The sequence below is a fragment of the Dermacentor albipictus genome, chromosome 8 (assembly GCF_038994185.2).
Source record: "Dermacentor albipictus isolate Rhodes 1998 colony chromosome 8, USDA_Dalb.pri_finalv2, whole genome shotgun sequence".
NCBI lineage: Eukaryota > Metazoa > Arthropoda > Arachnida > Ixodida > Ixodidae > Dermacentor > Dermacentor albipictus.
In genome coordinates this window covers 18,355,752-18,375,133 of record NC_091828.1, presented here as the reverse complement: position 1 = coordinate 18,375,133, position 19,382 = coordinate 18,355,752, and the positions used below count along the sequence as shown (strand labels likewise).

Here is a 19,382-nt window from a genome sequence, read left to right as displayed (position 1 = left end):
GCCAGTTGTTGGAGCTTAGGGGGTGCTACAGTAGATATGATTAGCATTTTCAGGGAATACAAAAGGTGGTCGCGCGTTCTAACTGCAAGCATAAATAATCGGCGCAAATTATACTTCCTCTAACGTTTAAGGACACTTTTCGACAGCCATTCGTAGAAAAATGCGAGCACAACAGTTAAGACTATAGTAGCGAGTCACACACATACACTAAAGCTGGCTGAATATGCAGTAACTACAAGACACGAAGTGGTAAGGTCAAAGGTGACAGATTAGGCCCGAAGAAGTAAATGGTTGAAAAGTAATTGTAGATGAGCAGAAGGTCGTCGTTCGTAATGGAAGAAGTTAAAGCTTTACTGGCATGTGTTCGGCATTTACCATATGGCCGCCAAGGCCGTTACTGTGGGATATGACAGAAGAACGCAAAGAACGTGATTAAGAAGACAAAAGACAAGAATACACGCCCTGAATAGTTAATGTGAGCAATTTTGCAAAAAAGATAATAAAAACATGTAAGCGCGTAGTGCCTCAGTGAGATTTACCTCGCCAAAGTAGGCAAGAAACTGCTCTCTGAAGAGAAAATTTTTGCTCTGTGCCAATTGGCGAAAGCTGCTACACGAACGAACGAACAAAAAGCAAACGAAAGAACGAACTGACGAACGAATGAACGAACGAAAACTGCCGGCTGTCTTGCGGCGACATGTAAGCTCGATTGTCAAAATTATTGTTACTTATTTGTTCATATTTTTCGCACATTGCCCGGAAACCAAGACAAAAGAGCGTGATTAGCCCCCTGACACGACACGGCCAGTGATATTTCACAGGTAGCAAAATGGAATGTCGCGAATCGAGCTCTGATGAAGGCAAGGTACTGGCGCCTCAGCAACGAGCTTGTTAGCGACGAAATCGAAACACGCGTAAGAATGTTCGCAGGTTCTGCGCAGGTAAATAGCACATTACGCAGTTCGCTACGAACTGCTATAGTGGGAGAATTTTTCGTAAGAAGGGTGGTGTCAAGGCTTGGCAAGTCGTTAGAAAAAACAGCTCAGCGGGCCCCTCTACATATTTTTTCATTCGTTAGTACTCTGCTGGGTTCGTTGCTACGGGCTCGCCGTCTTTGCTACACCTTAAATGTCTATCAGTGCGAATAGCTGGCATCTCCTCTTACGAACCGTTTTAGATTAAAGAATATTTGAGCATTCGGCCTCGGGAGCCGAATTCCCAAAACATTTCATTCGTAAGTGCCCTTTGCCATTGGCAGACCGCCTTCGCTCGCAATATGCGCCGCATCAGGATTGGCAGATTTTCTCTTTTGCGATGACTTCTAGCGCAAGAGCTTTTTGTGAATGCGGGCCCGGGTGTTTACACGTGCACAGACGCCTAATTTACGCCCAAGCGACAGACTAATCACAACCGCGACGCACACGCGCCAGGCTCGCGTCACCGCGCGCGGAATCATTTCCCCGCGGCACGTCGCTGCGCGATGCTTATCGCATCCCGTTCTCCGATCTGCATCGCCAATCTGCGCCGCCATAGTGTTTACAAATTGCACCTGAAATGTGCGCGCACGTCGGCGTCGGCCGTTATGCAGAGCGCGCCGCGCGTCTAATGACAAACGCTCGCACGGTTCCTCTCCTCCTCGCGCGCAATCTCGACACAAATGCCCGGCTTCTTCTTTTCGTTGCTCGTAAAAAAGAAGCAGCACGCGGTGATGTGCGCGGCATCAGATTCCGCGCGACGATTGGCCCGGCGCGTTTCGGCGGATCGAGAAAGCCCGGTGTGCGGCGGAAACTGGTTTCGCGACGGATATCTCTGCTTGGCGCGTGTCCGTGCACTTGAGGCGCGCTGCGAACAGCACGAGTGCAGCGTTGTCGGGGGACCAGCAAAGGAAACTACGGCGAGGAAACGCGCGAGATTACGTTTTACTGCGCCTTCTCTTTCTCGCAGCTCCGATTTCTCGCGGCTAGTTTGATAACCGCGGAGCTACGGTCGTGCACGAGTTTCCCGTAGGTCGCGCTAACGGGGCCCGATCTTGACAACTGATGATCATTGTATAACGGCAATAACGTATGGATCTGTCACGCGTAGTCGCGTTGCTTCGTTTGCGGTTACTAAAATGTTGCTCTCTGCCAATAAAACCCAGTGGGGATTCGTAATAAATGCGAACTTGGGAGGAATGCTGCGCTGGCTTGCGGGTGCGCTCTTCGGGGACGTCTTGCTGTCGACGTCGGCGTCTGGTATCCGCGCCTGTTGAACGACGTCAGGCACGCACCTCGGTGCCAGAATGTCATCCAGTCACGTGTTCTAACCATTCTACCACGGTGGTTCCGTCCAAGTAGCAAGGGCTGAATTCACGAAGCCTTTTGTTCGTAAGAGCTATCTGCCGTTCGCCGGTGGCCTTCGCCAATGATATGTTGCATGAAGATCGCATGAAATGCATGAAGATCGGCTTGCATTCGCTCTCGAACAGTTAAAGGTTTTCGTGAATACGGGCCCAGAATAGCAGGAGAATGCAAATAGCAGGCTGAGTCTGACTTTGCAGGCTAGTGCTGTCACTGCGCAACAGTGGAAAATCAGACTTCTTTGTCCAGCTACATTCTTCGCGTGACGAATTAAAAATCCCAATCAACGCTTGTTAAAGGCCACTGAATGGGCACTGTCTACGCTACGTAATATGACATATATCTGCATATATGGCGCGATCGGCAATATAGCGTCTCGTTCATAGATAATGAAGACGTCTGCGCATGAAATAGGACACAAGTAAAGGAAGAAAAGAAGAGAAAAAGAAAAGTAGGGTAATGACGACTATACACAGAATATTTGCTGCGAAGCAAGACCTCTGCATGAAGCACAAGCTACACTACAATGGCGGGTTTTCGCATAACGGGATCTGCAATCTTTCGAAGTCACATATAACGCCAGTCGAGTGTGGTTGCCAACGCCTTCGCTACGGCACTCTGCTCCTATCGGCCGAAGCTAAATCTTTCCGAATCTAAAAAGAAAAAAAAGGTCGAGATCGTGCGGGATACGTTGATAACAACATTTTTCTATTCAGCGCGACAAAACATGACAACTGTAATTTTGCGCCTTCTGGCGCCGAGGACATCAATATGTTAATCAACGGCAATTAGACCAACAAAGATCTCTTCGCAACTGTTATGCCTCGATGTGACTACAACCGCGAGGTTGCCATATGGACAAGGGCACAAAGAAAAGATTGTATAAAAGGCGAGTGATAGTTTACATCTCTAAACGGTTTTTTTTTTATGCGAGTGACGTTAGTTCCTGAGAGGACATGCATTTGCAATCAAGTAGTAGTAGCAGTAAACTTAATTAGACGAAGACATTAAGTGATGATTTAACACGGCACAGCACACTGGCGAGACGATCTTTTTTTGAACAAATAATTCTCAGTGCCTGAGGTTAAGGTGCTACGCGATAATCATATTTGAAAGAATTAAGAAAAACTGGCTCCGTATAGAGCTCTTTATGAAGGTAAGATTCCTAGAATCCTGGGAATGACGCCATTTTCCCAGAAGGCACTGACATTTGCATGGCTAGCTACATTTTTCTTCCAGTTGATAGTTTTAGCCCATGCGAAATGATGTCTAGCGTTTGCACAGGTGACAAGGAAAAACGCTTGTGCTGGATGTCCTCAGAGTGAGCGAACCTTTAATACCGCAAACACAACCCACAGTGCACAGGGACGATCGCTCGCAATCGTGCTACCTCGCTTTGATCCCATATGATTACTAGAGCAAATAATTTTGGAATGCCGATCTTATATGTCATCGTAGCTGAGTGCAACGGTCAATTTTAAGGACAACAGACATGCAAAGAAACGGCTGCGTTCTGATCTAGTGTTCCTTGAGCATCAGTGATATACTGGGCTGCGATAGTCTGTGCTGACGCTGCCAGGTCATGGCCGCGTGTCTGTGCTACCCGTTTCTTTCTCTCTGCGTTCTTATCTGTTATGCAAGCTCTGCTGGAGTGAAGGGCCTCGGGGCGAGACTTCGATCAGTGCGGGGAGCAGGAGGAGGAGTTGCACCAGCCACGCGCACTGTTCCACGATGGTGCACGTTTGCCGCACTCTCGTGTGGTTTCAACTATGGGAAGCTCCGTCAGGGTCGAGCTCCCTTGGTACCTTACACTGTTCGTGTTCGTGAGGCACACCAGAAATCAGACCTTCAAAGACGTATTCAGACGAGCAGGCGGTGGTTCCGCGCTTTGCGGGGTTCGGCAGCTCCACCAGCCATCTTGCGGCAATGGTGATAGCAGCCTCTGCACGCAGCTATTTGTAATAAATGCGAACTTGGGAGGAATGCTGCGCTGGCTTGCGGTGCGCTCTTCGGGGACGTCTTGCTGTCGGCGTCGGCGTCTGGTATCCGCGCCTGTTGAACGACGTCAGGCACGCACCTCGGTGCCAGAATTTCATCCAGTGCCGAAGGAATACTCGTATAAAAAGAGATCTTGCGCGAAGAGGTGACAATAGGTGCGAAACACGTTCTCGTACACGGCACACCGTGCTGCCAAAGTTCGCAGGAACCCGTTGCTCTCGAGGAATCCTTCCGGACGAGTGCCCGAAGACCGGTCCGAAGCCGTAAGCGTCCGAAGCCGTTCCCCCAAGAGCACCAAGTGCCCGAGTTCGTCAACGCACCGCGAAGTCTACGGCGAGTTCAAAGTCACGGTGCGGACGGCGTTCATACTTCGGGGCCGAACACGTGCCGAGTGTCGGACTCTGCGGCCGCGTCGAGTGGAGCGACAACGCTCTGCAGGTCGCACTGCGCACACGGGGCTCGTTCAAACTCGTTTCGATCGAGGTGCGCGGCGCGCTACAATGGTGACCCGCCTCGCCGCTGTCTTTGCAGACGGAGAGGTTTTATAAAAATGGCAGCGCGCGCTGCTATAAAAATGCGACCGCTCGAGGAGCATGCGGTTTTTCTTCCTCGGCGTCTGGCGACGCGCGCCTTTCCTTGGGAAGTACCGTGCAGTGCGCAGGAGACACGAGCATATAACCAATAAGGACACCGAAAGACTTGAGAGCGGCATATCGCCATTCGGCGGTGTATCCTGCCTCGCTTATTTTCACAGCGCTATTCGGTGACTGCGGGCCGGAATATCTGACCTCGCGCAAGATCGTGGCTGCGAACGGTCGAGATAATGCTCGAGCTGCTGCCAGATGAAGTATATATACAATTCTTGGCGTAAAAGAGAAGGCGCTACCTCCTTTGCTCTTCTAACAACGTTGCAGGGAACTGGCCGCGTAAAGTGTAAAGCGCTGGCCGCTGGTTCTCGCTTCCTGGTTCGGTCGGTGTGCGAGCGGGGATTTCTACTTCATCGTTGCTCTGTTGCGTGCGCGCACAGCTGGGTAACGGGAAAAGGAGGCACGCCTGATCTATAAAGCAATAAACAACAATACGGTATACGCACTAAACTTTTCGCCACTTTCCTTCCCATTTAACGGTTCGCACCTATGGCCTTTCCACTCCGCTCTTTTGAAGCGCGCCTTTTGGGGCGACAACAGAAAAAAGCGGAGCTTGGCGTAAAGCTCCGTGGTATATTGGCTGTTTATGGAGCTGAAGGCAAAGCGCGAAATGGTAGCCCACAGACTTAGAGCAGCGCACGAGATTACCCCATTCCTTCTTCCCCCCCTCCCCCCCCCCCCCCCCCCGCCGAACCGATTCCTTGGAAATTTCGAGCTTCGCTGCAATTCAGCCGTCAAGCATCGACATTTTTACGCGCTTTGGACTGAAGTGCCTTCATCAAAGGCACTGCGGCCATCAGGAAGAGCGCTACGAACTTTACTTTACGCTTCATTTATTTTATATGTGCGTCAAAGTGTTGAGCACTGATCTAGCATTTTTGACAAGATGAGCACACATACATCCACTAACGTCGTTTTAACCTTCACTGACATACACACCCCTAACTCGGACAATATAATTGATAATCAGTGCCCGACTTCAGGAAACTGTTCTTGCGCTAGAGCTGTTCATCGTGAGCGCAGGCGCCTAACTTTCGTGATGATGCACGTATTAGCGAACGCGGTCGGTCAATGACGAAGAAAAGACTGACGAACGAAAACATTTCCGAGTGTGGTCATGGACGAACAGGTAGAATTGTAAGAATGTATGCAGCGTGCGGCTGCCTCGCATAACGCTCGCTATTTAAAAAAATACTACGAAAAGAAGAAAAAAACGTGTGTGCGTGCTTCAAAGGGACCGCCGGCAATATAAGGAAATTATGTAAATAATTAAATTCAGGGCTTTTACGTGCCATAACCACGACATCTCTATGAGGCACGCCATATAGCCGGAGGCTACGGGTTATTTCTTGACCACCTGGATTTCTTTAACGTGCACCCAATGCGTTGCACATGGGTGTTCTTGCATTTCGCCCCCAATCGAAATGCGGCGAAGATCGAGAACCAGGAAGGACTGAACACCTGTCGTGGCACAATGGTCGAGAAATATAGTCAGGAGCAGACGCGTTGCACGTTTCAGGGTCCTTGCGCTGGAACTGCTCGTAAGAGCAAATCCCAGCCAGTCGTGATATGACTAACGTATTATTAGCGCAAGCGGTAGCCAATGGCGACAGTGCTAACACGAATAAAAAGCATCGCCGCCATGGCGGCCGCATTATAGGCAACCACATTCGATCCCTGCTGATGCGACTGGGCGGCCGCCTTCGCTATGCCCGTCGACTTGCCGGCATTCGCTCTTACGAACAACGTGAGAACATTCCTGTGAATGCGGGCACCGATTACTACGCACGCTGCTCGTACACTTGGATTGAAGTTTGTGAATGCTGCGCGAGGCGGCATTTGTCCCCCCTCTCTCAGTGTTATTTTCATTCCAACTGATATCTGCAAAGCAAGGGAAGCGAGGGCCCGGCTTGCTGAGCATTCAGTTTTGACTGGACCCATGTTCGCTGAAAAACAAATTAAATTATGCGGTTTTATGTGCCAAAACCACTTGCTGATTATGAGGCACGCCGTAGTAGAGGCCTCCGGAAATTTTGACCACCTGGGGATCTTTAACGTGCACCTAAATCTAAGTAGTGTTCGCTGAAAGCTATAGCACGCGAGAATTGTTCGGCAAAGCAAACTTTCACACAATTATGATTCTCGACATATCGTTGGCGAAGGCGGCCAGCCAATCAACAGAGCACTTACGATCGAAAGCTTTGCGACTTCAGGCCTCGATCTTCTTCACTGACCGACAGTTTTCGCAAAGTTTTTGCTACCGTGACTAACTCGTAAACGTAGGCGAACGGTGTCTACCGTTCGAGCTGGGGCACTATAGCGTAAAACTATTCCAAACTTTTCCATTCCACTTCTGCAATCAGCCTTAAGCGATTGGTCAAAAACAATTTCGGAGCACCCCCATTTCGCCTGTCTGTCACGCGACGTCACGAAAACCGCGATAGCTCCCCATCTGATACGGCGTGCACACACTGATTATGCATGATTGCACCGAACAAAAGAAAAATAGTCATTTCTCATTCGACGCCTTTTCGTCATTAGCCCTCGGCTATTGGTCAAAAGATTTTGGGCTGCACCCACTTCACCTGCCTCTCGCGCGACGTCACAAAACCACGAAAACGCCCGCGTCAAAGTGACGTGTACGCGTTAAAGACGCATTAATATGGCGAACAAAACTGAATTTTTTTCTGAATAGCCGCAGGCTGTCCGTCCCATAATGAATAAAAGATGGCTGCCGCCGATCGCTCAGGCGCTGGCTGCTCGCGCCCGCCGGAGAGCATGGGTTTATTTGCATATAATAAACCTTTTTGCGTGGTCGTGTAGAGTTTTCGAGCACTTTCAGAACGTTTACGACCACGCTTTGCCAACACTTCCTTGCTGAGGATTCGTTTTAGCGAGATTCTTAACCTTCCGTTGCACGCCGCCGCAATGTTCTTACCAGCCACCGCTAGCTAAGTAGGGAAAACGCACCAATCAAAGACGCCGGCACCATGCTTCTCATGCGGTTATCTGCTTTCATTGCTCTGGCTCGGCCTTATCGAAACCCTCTTCCCTTGAGCGTGCTCCTCGCCTCCTGACAGCCAATTACAAACGAAAAACCGCTCAATGAAGGCAATGTTATTTGTTTTGAAACCAAAGTGACCTCCTATAAACTAAGGGGTCGTTAGATTAGGCTGTTGAAGCAACACTGCGGGTTACGCCCGGTGCTTACGTCGGCGGTTACGTAAATTTGACGTCAGGAGATTGGAATACAAACACATTGGAATAGTTTTGCGTTATAAGGCCCCTGCTTTGTGCTCAGTCCGGAAGCGCAAACGAAGCACGGAGGCTCCGCACTTGCACAGTCGATAGATTGCAGACGCTGTAGTCCCGGCCATGTGATCTTTCCGGCCCACCCGAAGATTCCACAATCAATGAACGCACCCCATAAAAACACCCGTGTAAGTGTCCTCATTCCCCACTACCTTAATTTCCCTCGTCACCTTTTTTTTACCGTATTCACGCCTTTTCTTGGCGGCGACGCTTCGCGCATGCGTAACGCCACCACCGGGCCGATTACGACCCCCCGCGCGCGCAACAGAGACTAAGTAGGCGGCGATTTGCACGCGATCCGTCATTCCCTTGACCTCCCCCGTATTCGTGTTGTCGGGCTTTCTGCCCGGGCAGCGACCGCGTCACTTTCCTTCCTGGCTCGCGTCCTCTTAGCGAGCACGTGCAACGGCTTCCACAGCGACCGCGTCTTGTTCCATCATCGCTCGACAAAAGCTGGGCTGCGTGGCGGCGGTTCGCCTTGGATGTCGCTGAGCCGCCAGGGGAGGAGACCGGCCGACGCGTGCGCTCCAAGCGGCCGGCGAATGCGGCCGCCGCAATGTCGCGCAACAGGGAAGGAAGATCACTCGCGTTGCCAGCCTTCACAAAATCGCGTGAAACTGTCGACCTACGAATGTATCCATTCACAGCGGTTAAGCCGGTAAGTACAAGCTAGGAAGGAAACGCATGCTGCAGACAGACGCATGTCATATATAGACATATGCAGACACTCAGCCACCCATAAAACGTCCATACATTTAATCGGTGAACTACGCAACAAGAAACAAATATAAGCGTGAAGACTTAATTAGGTTATACGGCGACTACAAACGTTATTGCTTATCAATGAACAAAAAAGAAGTGAAGCGCTCGCACACCTGCTTTCCATTGCAGATTAGTGTGTGAAATTGGCACCTTGCAGGTCGGCAACCCTATGCCGATGAACATACAGATGAAGACCAGGATGCATGAGAGGTCGCCACGATGTCGCCACCGAAATGTTGCCTTGTCTGCCACTGAGCTCGTCGTTCTCCTCTTCTTCCATCTACTCCTCTTCGCCACGTCACAATCCCCCTTTCGCAGACGAAGAACACTGGGAGAGTCACTGTTCTGTGGCGGGGTAGTAGCGTAGTAGGCGTGCAACATGAGCAAGCTGGGTGTTATTGGAACGCCTATCTGCAGACAAAACCCGTGCAACCACGAAGGTTAGGTCGCTCAGGCGGTCTAAAACAACGAATGGGCCCACGTAATGTGACAAGAGCTTGCTGCACAAGCCACGCTTGCGATGTGGGGTCCATAGTAGCACTAGGCCACCTTTTTCAATATAAATGGCTTGATGGGAACTATCGTACCGATCCTTCAAGCAGTTTTGCGATGCCAGTGTGCGGACGCGTGCTATTCGGCGGGCTTCCTCGGCGAGGCAAAGTGTCTTGGCGAAGGAATCCTCAGCGTCGATAGAAAACGGCAGAATCGTGTCGAGGAAGCTCCGCTGCGGTCGAGCATAAAGCAGATAGAAAGGGCTGTAATTCGTTGTCTCATGCTTCGCAGTGTTGTAGGCGTATGTTATGAATGGCAACACATCATGCCAGTTCTTGTGGTTAGAGGACATATACATGAATAGCATGTTCATCAAGGTCCGACTCGTGCGTTCAACAAAATCGTTGGTTTGCGGATGGTACGGCGTTGAGTGACGAAATTGTGTTCCACATAGCTGAAGCAGCTCTTCAACACTGTCGGCCACGAATCGACGACCGCGATCACTTATGATTGTGCGAGGTGGGCCATGGCGTAGGACGACATAACGCAACAAGAAAGCTGCGACGCAAACGGCGGTACATGACGGTACGGGTACACATTCTTCTTGGTAATCGCATTTAGTCGTATATAATCAACACGATATCTCCACAAGCCATCTTTTTTCTTCACCAGGATGACAAGTGCGGCCCATAGGCTTGATGATTTTGAATGACATTTTTTCTCATCATCTCTTGTACATGGTCCACAATAATTTTGCGTTCTGATGAAGACATTCGGTAAGGCTTCTGCCGAAGAGGATGTGCCGATCCTGTGTCAATGCGATGACGAGCATGCGAGGATGCGATAGTTGTTCGGTGCTCATCTTCAGAGAAGTCGAACACAGAAACATACAGGGATAGCAGTTGCAGTTATGTGTCCCGTTCACGTCAAGACAAAGACTCCGTGACCATGCGCAGAATTTTCTGCTCGTAAAAACAGGCAGCTCGTGCTTCGGTGGAACCCTCATCCCTGACGAATATCCATGAACTGCACGTGACGTCGTCGAAGACAGCAATCGTCATGTGTTCGGGAACACGCACAGAGACGGCAGGGCAATTTAACGATCACAAAAACGTGGTAACATAGTTCACAGATAAGATACTATTAGGTACCAGTAGATTTTTCTTCGTACAAGAATCGCCAAAGGGTTGCACCAAGGCGTCAAATGAAGTGGCTGTACAAGATGCGATGACGAATACCGGTGCTAAATACCACGGAGGCAGCGTCACTGCCTCAGCAACGGCAAATGACTTTTGCCCAGCGGGTCGTTGATCCACGAGTGCTGATAATAAGGGAACCTGACAGGCATCGACTCCAAGTTTTCCGGTATTTATCGAAAGCTCGCCGGCGCCACAATTGACTGAAGCCTCGCAGTTCTGCAGAAAGTTTATCCCTAATATAACATCGTGAGTGCAGCGTTACAAAATCACAAACTCGGTTAAATAAAAATAACATTTGTCCGCCAATAACACATTCACAGCACAAAGAAAAAGGGGACGCAACATTTCACCGTTTACTCCACAGAATTTAGCATGCGTGTCGAGGGAAAACATCGCTTTGCGTCGAAGACGGTTCTTGAAAGAAAGAGAGAAAGTCAAGTACACACAGTGTGTATAAGTGCGTCTCAGTATGGGAAAGATGCGCTACGAGTTGCACAATTTCACGAACACGTCAGACACACTTTAGAGAAATAAATAAAGTGCGACAGACATAGTACACAACTGCAGCGTGCGATTTCATAAACAGAGCGCTAAGCCGGCTTGCGGATTGTGGGCGGCTCCTGGGTGGCCGCCAGGAACAGTCTGCCGCTGCCCGTCTTTTTATGGTAGCAGGGCCTCACAAACGAGCCGATTGGACGCGCTCGATGGGGGGTCCCTCTCTATAGGTTCGGGCAACTTTTCTCCGCAATGGATGGCGGAATGCGGCAGGGGCGCCACCTGGGCAAGGTCGCCGGGATCGCACGACCGCGCTGTGCCGACGAGTTCACTTAGCGGCAAGTCCTCCACGCATGCGCAGTGCACGCGATGCGGCGGTGGTTCCGCGCCACGAAATCGCATCTCTGTCGGCGGGGCGGGCGGGATTTGTATCGCGACCTCCCCACAGCGATAAGACCTCGGCTGGCACGTTCCCGATGATGTAATTGTGGTAAGCGCGCACTCGCTGTCAGGATCACGTGTATCACTGGCCACGTGACTAAGTTGTATCACCTGCGTTTCTGTGAGGTTTGGATGACACAGCTGCGGCCCTGAATCAGAGGTGGCCAGGCACGCATTATCAAACGGCAAAATAGTTGACTTTATTGTTGAAGAGCAGCAGCAAGCTGTGGAGTTGAAAATGTTCGCGAGAAGGGGGAACGTCAAATTACGGTACGCAAAAGACTGTAACGCAAAATATGCTTGGATTTTGCTGGGATCTAAGCTGCTTGCGGACGCGCAAGCCGTTTCCATCTCCCATATATATAGCTCGTTCTGGAAAGTTTTCAGATAGAAAAAGAAAAGGAAACGATATACATCGTGCTCTCTCTACGTATTAAAGCGCATAACCTGAAACTATATATGTACCTGACCGTACTTTAATGCAACAAAGCTCAAATCTAAGTATTAGCTGTCGCGTGCCTTTTGACTATATTGCTCAGCTTGCCAAGAAACCTTCTGCATTCAACGAACAGCAGACGGTGCGTTTCGTGAAAGGAGTGCGGAGCGATTTCCCGGCAGAACATGGGCCGCAGGGCAGCATGAACTTGACTAGAGAAACGAACAGCCGCATTTCAACCACTTTTTTTTTTTTGGCAGCATATGTTTCGCGAGCAGTGTCTTTTTGCACCACCCATCTGAGCGCGCTTGACAGCCCATTCGGAAGTAACCGGGTACACGGTGCGATACGCAGTCCACGTAAAGGTAGATGGCATCATGCTGCTGCGCTTCATACACGCGCTACTTGCGACAGACCAATCGCCATACAGTGTTCCAGTACGACCGCGTAGCCTTTTTGTAAAACGTGTAACGAACTCATCATAAGTGTTCGTTACACTGCGATTTGAATGTATCCAATTACTTGAAAGAACTCTCTTCAGCGCAAGGCTTGCTATAATCCGATTTGCGTGTATTATAAATATAGGACCAAGTAATACGGTGAACAAATCAAAGAGACGCAGGACAATTAAGATTGAAGCAGCAAGTCTGCAAGATTCCGTTTGAAACAGGGAACATATTACCGTGCTCGATTCAAGCTTGAGCATGCGATACATCGTTATTTACAAGTAAACAGAAATAAGTAAATAAAACAAGAAGGAATAAAAAAGTTCACGTCCTTGCATGAAATTCATTCCCAAAATTGCTGCTTAGATGTTCGTAGCAAATCTGTTATCCACTACACGACGTGGGTCGGCCTGCAGTATACTGCGGGCCGACCCACTGCGGGCACATGCACCAGCAAAGCCGTTTCTCAGGTCATTACTCCTGCCGCAGAAAAGCACGCTTGCAGGGGGGCACCAACAATTGGCATTGAACATCTGCTTGCCCAGCTGCTTCCTCCCCGCATCGTTAGCTGTAGCCGGGCTTCTTGCAAGAACTTGCGCGACAGTACGTCAACATTCACATCGATGAAATTTAGTGATAAAATATGAAACGTTCGTTTGAGAGTTTAAGCGACTGATCAATGAATCGGCGTTTTAGATGCTACTAAAACGTGAAATGCCAACTGCGCATGTGTTTGGGGTCAGCAGCAGGCGGCAACCGGTCCGTCCGATTAGCGTTCCAACAGCATCCGGCGTGCGTCACCCATGGAACGTCGAGGATCCCACCGATGACTGCGCTGTGCAGTGAAGCTGGACGTGCCGGACGCCAATGGCCGCCGTTCTGCTACGAATGCCTTTCAAGACGACGTGATTTCCCGTGCAGTGATGGGAAGAAAATACTCTCCGAGGAGACAGCGAAGTGGGATTTGTGTGTAATGACACCAGCGCATATGTGCCTCGGTTGCTCAGTCAAATTTCATTAGGGCTGGTTTCCTACGAAGAAGAAGCCTCAGATATGTGACGACGACTGAGCGTTTGCATCGAGTCAAAAGTTGATTTACTAGACAGAGTGGTTTTCATAAGCGATGCATCCTTGCATTTGATGTCACTACAGGTTGGATGCACTGTACTTGGGCATGCAGGGTGTTCAGCGAATACTTTCCAAAATTCTTAAAGATCTTCTGTAGCAAATAGCACAAATTCTAGTTCATGAGCTGGTCTACTCGAACCGGCGGACATTACATACACAAAATATTGAAATTCATAATCGAATAATTATCAAAATTTCACTAATTAGCTTTTTAATCAATTACTTTTATTATGGTCCATAGTGCAATTCACAAATTCTAGCCGTAGAGGTTGCAAGGCGGATACACTTGGAACGAATTCTCTGGATGACACCAGTTTCGAGATATTAATTTCCGATGTTTGCGGAGAAGTGCATTGGCGTTCCATTTAATTTCTTAATAAAACGTCCTTTTATGCATTCAAGCACATTATGCGCGGCCACTTATCACGTAGAAGAAGCATTAAGCACGGCTTGAGAGATGAAATTTGTGTATTTTAGGAGTAGGTACCTCATTCTTTTTTCCTTCTTTTTCTTTGTCAGTTAATCATTATCTTGTGAATTAGATTTCCATTACACAAACCGAGTTGTGAGAGAAGCCGTTTTGGAAGGCCTCTCGAATTAGTCTAGGTAAAACTATAGAAATTATACATTTGACATCATGCGTTTTAAGAGCCCCAGGATCCGTAACATGCCCTATAACCTGCGGTCAGGTTAAAACGCTTCAGGTCAGAACGCCAGAACTGCTTACAGTGCGGTGGTCCCAATACTCATACTTTGGAGAAATGTCTCCTTTATTTATTAGCGTTATGTTAAAGCCGAGGTTGGAGCCTTATTTGGTGGCACCCGCAATTTTTCATCGCATGCCATACGAAATGGAACCACAAAAAGCACCTTTTTCGGTGCTTGTTGCGGTGTTTTTTTTTTTCAGTAAACGCAGTGAAAAGCAGGAAGACATGCAAAGTTTACGCTCGTTAATTGTTAAGCGTTGGAGAAGACTCGTACATGACGCTCCTTCGACGCTACCCCGCCTGCGATTAACCCCAGAGCCAGGATTTTGCAGTGAATGTACCAGCGGGTAATGCGGCGCGTTCCCCGCTGCTCGCACGACGAGACCCGTCCGAGATCCCACGACGCGGGCGGCTGCCACAACTGCCCCGTCCATCCCAGCGCTCGGACACGTGCGAATCCGGCGTGTAATCGAAACGCACTCGCCCTTCGGTGGGTGGCCCCGCGGGGAAGCGCACTGTCAGTGCATCTGCGGCCGATGACGGGCCCACGCGTGGAGCGCCGATACGACCCGGCGGAGGTCAACGCGCTCGGAGAAAACGGTCCGAAAAGGAGACGCCGCGAACACGCCACCGCGGTCACGCCATGCGTTCGTGCTGGGACCAGGCGGTGCCGCTCCTCGAGGCGCTTCACCGCGAGGGGGGCATGGCTGCGACGAGAGCGAACGCAACCACGATGAAGAGCGTTTCTCTCCAAACCGCTTGGCTCGCGTCCGCCGTAGAGTTTACACAGTGCTTCGACGAGGGTTAGTTGGTACGGCACATGACTCGGCGTTTCGAGCTACATCGTTTCGGTGAAACAAACGGGCCCGTAAACACTAAGCGCATGGCTTGTGTTTCTTTATGTGTGCAGTTTCCCTGCCTGAGTCACCTAAGCAAATGCTACTCATGCACCATAAAGCCAGCACGGGAATGATGCAGGTAGAGAGTACATGGCCATTCAATGGTAAAGAACACTTACTAGCGAAAATGTTTGCGAATTCGGGTCATGGTCTCTTAGGAATTGGAAAAGATAAAGCGCAATAAATAATGCCACAAGGAAGTCTCAAGTCGCACGCATAAAGGCTGGACAAATCCATGCTCGTCGTTTCGACGGTATCCGAACGATCGCAGCGCCAGAGTTATCTCTAGTGATCTTGTAGGAAACACTGAAGACGAAGTCATTCTCGTAGAGACCCCTGTTCCTTCGCGCTGCAGTGATTGTGACTCAGTGTTTGTATCGTCTCTTGTCGAAATAAACTTTTTCTAAACGCACAGTATTTGCGGCTTTTTTCCGTGTTTTAATGGGAGACGCCGTTCCCATTGCCACGGCAATGGAAGTGGAGTCAGCATAATGCCGACCCGACGTGACTACTTCGGTAGAAAGTGGCATGAGGAAGATGAATTGCCCTCCAAGTCAAGCTGACAGCGAGGACATTGTGTTGTACTCCTGCTCAAGCGACGACGCCTCAGATGACGGAGGCTTCGAAAGAGTGGTACATCGGAAGGCCCAGAGAAGAAACATCAGCGGACGGTCTTCGTCAAGTAAGTCAACCGTCATGCCACAGCGAAGGCCATCAGCGCACACAATTCTTTTTGTGCCGGACACACCTGCCCACAACCTCAAGCGCCTTAATCGACAAGCGATTTTCGTTTGTTTGAAGGCTCTCGTCCCAGGAGAAATCAAGGATATCAGAATTATTAATCCAAAGGACGTCCTGGCTATTAATGTCCACAAACGAAGCGCAATCAATGCTTTGATGGCATTAAAGCTCCTGGGCAACATCTATGTTCACTACCTCATTCCGCAGGACCACGAAACCACGGCTGGTGTTGTTTATCATACTTGACACATCGGTTAGCGACAGCGACCCGCCAATTTTGATCAAACCTGCAACAGATGGTGTTGCCTTACTGCAAGCTCGGCGCCTTGGCAAGTCGACCTGTGTAAGGCCCATCGCTCATAATCAGTTGGCAAGATTGGAGTCGGGCATGAATTAGATGGTAGCTGGCCCATGCCGTCGTCCAACTTATACACGCTAAGGACGTTGTTGAAGGGAAGAACTACTTCTCAACGAGAACAAGGAATGTGGCTTTATTTACAGTATCTTCATAAGGACGTTGCAGTTCATCAGTCTAGCATCGACTGCGAGAAGAGGTGCACTGAGCAGCCGCAACACAGCGGTTTATAAACACTCGGTCCCCCCTCGATCCCAAGGTGAGGGAAACGGCCGCCCAGGCCTCGTAAACAAGCCGCCTCTCTGCGCGAGGGATTACACACACACACACTTCCGCACAGGTTCACGGTCCTCAACGGAGGTCAAACGGTCTTCGCAGAACTCGGGGCTGACGTCAGGAACGGTGCGTGGGAAGGGGCCTCTAACTACGTTCCCTCGGGGACTCCTTAGTTCACAGCAGACCAGGCCGGCGGTGGCGGGTTCCGTCACAAAGCCTGGTTCGTCGAACTCATCTCGGCAATTCCGCGACGCAGAGTGTCAGACGTGGCGCATCGTCCAAGAAAAGTTGACGCCGCTGTCGCAACTGGCTGGCAAAACTTGCACCTCAGCGGGCCGTTCTTAACACCGCGTCCTCAAATCAAGAATTTCAGATTTTAGACACTTTGTCGTCGAAAACCATTTTCCCATCCTCGTAATTTGCGAACCGAACGTGCAGAATATCATACGCATTTCTGGCTATGAGACATTCATGTCCTCTACCTGTGGTTATGTGAGCAAGGTCATTGTATATATTAGATGTGTTTAAAAATACGTGTTGCACCATAGATAGATAATCCATATCCTCATTCATAGATAATGTCATCGATTTGGTGACATTTCTTCAACATCAAAAACGTCTGAAACGACCCACTGCGGCAATATTCCTTGATATAAAAGGCGCCTTTGATAATCTAGCACATTATGGAATTATAGAGGCCCTGATTGAAACAGGAATCGGTGGCCGCACTTTTCAGTGGCTGTGCAGTTATTTGACCGATAGGCCTTTCTTTGTGGTGACCGACGATGGCACCATGACTCAAGACCAAACATTCCGTGGAGTACCACAAGGCGGAGTGTTAGGAGCCCGACGCTATTCAACCTAGTGCTCATTGGCCTAGTCAGATGCTTGCAACACAGTTCAAGTATCAACCTATGCTGACGACATTTGCATTTGGGTGTCTGCTGTAACACGACTGCAGGTACGAGCAAGGCAACAGAAGGCAGCTATGTTAATATCACTGTACTTGCGAAAACAAAACATACAGCTGTCTTCAGGGAAATCCTGCCTTATTACATTCACTCGGAAGGCAATGAAGCGTTATCCTGCATGTAATTGTCAATGGGAAAGCAATTGCAAACGGACGGAAACACCGCTTCTTAGGGGTAATTAACGACCGCGACCTATCATGGAGCCCGGACGTTTCATACCTGAAGAGGTTAGTGACAATAATAGATCTCCTAAATGTCTTGGCGAAAAGCCATGGGGCAAATCGGTGCGATCAATGCTGCAGGTTTATAATACCTTGTTCCTCGGTTTCGCAAGATACAGCCTCCCTGTGCTTGGTAACACCTGCAAAACAAACCTGCGTTTACTCCAGGGGCTACAAGCTCAAGCCCTAAGCACGTGTCCCGGTCTTCCGAAGTGTGCGTCTACAGTGGCAACGATTGTCATTGCTCAAGATCACCCAATATCAACGTTCTTGGCAGCCGACGCTCTCAGGGCGCATATTCGGCACGTTGCCTGACTACATTCTCACCATCTCGCCGCTTTACCAGCCGAAAGGCCACACATAACTTTCAGTCGTATAACTGTTGCCAATCGTACCCCGTTGCCATCGAACTACATGCCTGCAGCAAGACAATCCTCACCCCTTTAAAGTCCCTGCACAAACCTGAAATACGCCTCACCATCCCAGGAATCACGAAGAAAGCTGACATGCCTTCATTTGCTCTGAAGCAGGCCACATTAGGAATTTGCATGAGGTGCACAGTGGCCGCGTACACGTTTACATCGATGGTTCAGTCACACCTGCAAGTTCAGCTGCCGCTGTGGTGATACCAGCAAGATCCGTCAAAATGCGGCTAAAGACGTCACATGTATCATCAAAGACAGCTGCTGAACTGGTAGCTTTGCATACGGCTCTTCATTTCATTCAGGACGAACCACCCCATGCATGGTCAGGTCAATCTTCTGTGATTCTAAGGCAGCCCTACCGAGTGTACTCTCAGCACTGCGTCATGGATCACATGAGCTGCTCGTCGCAGAGATCAGGGAAGTCCACCATCGCATAGTTGACGAAGGTTACGATATAATATATCAGTGGTTGCCTAGTAACTGTGGCATACATGGCAATGATCGAGCAGACGCAGCTGCCCCATCTGCCCATGACGGCATCAACTGCGTTGCCATTCCTCTTTCGAGAGCCAATGCAGCGAGAAACTTTCCGCACTTGCGCGTGACCTAACATTAGCTCAGTGGAGTTCATCTGAGTTTACAAGCGCACGCCTTCATCCCCTGGACCCTAATTTACAGCTCCGTATTCCGCCCGACCTTCGACGACGTAACTGCACCTTTCTAGTCCATCTACGCCTTGGAGTCGCATTTTCAAATGCGTACTCCTTTCTTATCGGAATGACCAATAGCCAACTTTATGACTTCTGCAGCTGCAATGAAACAATCGCGCACCTTCTTTGTGAGTGCCCTCGTTTCAACCCGCGAAGAGCAGTCCTCTCAGCCACCCTAGACAAACAGGACAAGCGCCCAATAACAGAAAATAACACCCTTTGAAACTGTCCTGCGCGAACATCAGCGCGATCCGCTATGAAGGCGCTGCTACGGTACTTAAAAGACACGGGACGTTCTGACAAATTGCGCCTGTACACTGTGTGACGTAGGATTGTGCGGTGACACTGCACAACACTAAAAATGCCTTCGCAGACTGCGTGA

The 19,382-nt window shown here is 49.7% G+C and overlaps 1 protein-coding gene across 7 annotated transcripts in view; it reads right to left on the bottom strand.

Moving 5' to 3' along the window:
• Positions 1-19,382, bottom strand: part of dachs (unconventional myosin-IXb-like dachs) — a 505,117-nt gene that overhangs the window by 121,803 nt on the left and 363,932 nt on the right. Inside the window, exon 1 of one of the 7 annotated variants that reach the window (XM_065455119.1) lies at positions 9,172-9,312. The exons of 5 other annotated variants lie outside the window; for them this stretch is intronic. In XM_065455119.1, coding sequence (XP_065311191.1) covers positions 9,172-9,241 — 70 coding nt within the window. In that variant the 5' untranslated portion in view covers positions 9,242-9,312. Of the gene's footprint in view, positions 1-9,171; positions 9,313-19,382 lie in introns of those variants that run through there. One more of the 7 variants, XM_065455115.1, reaches the window with a different exon arrangement.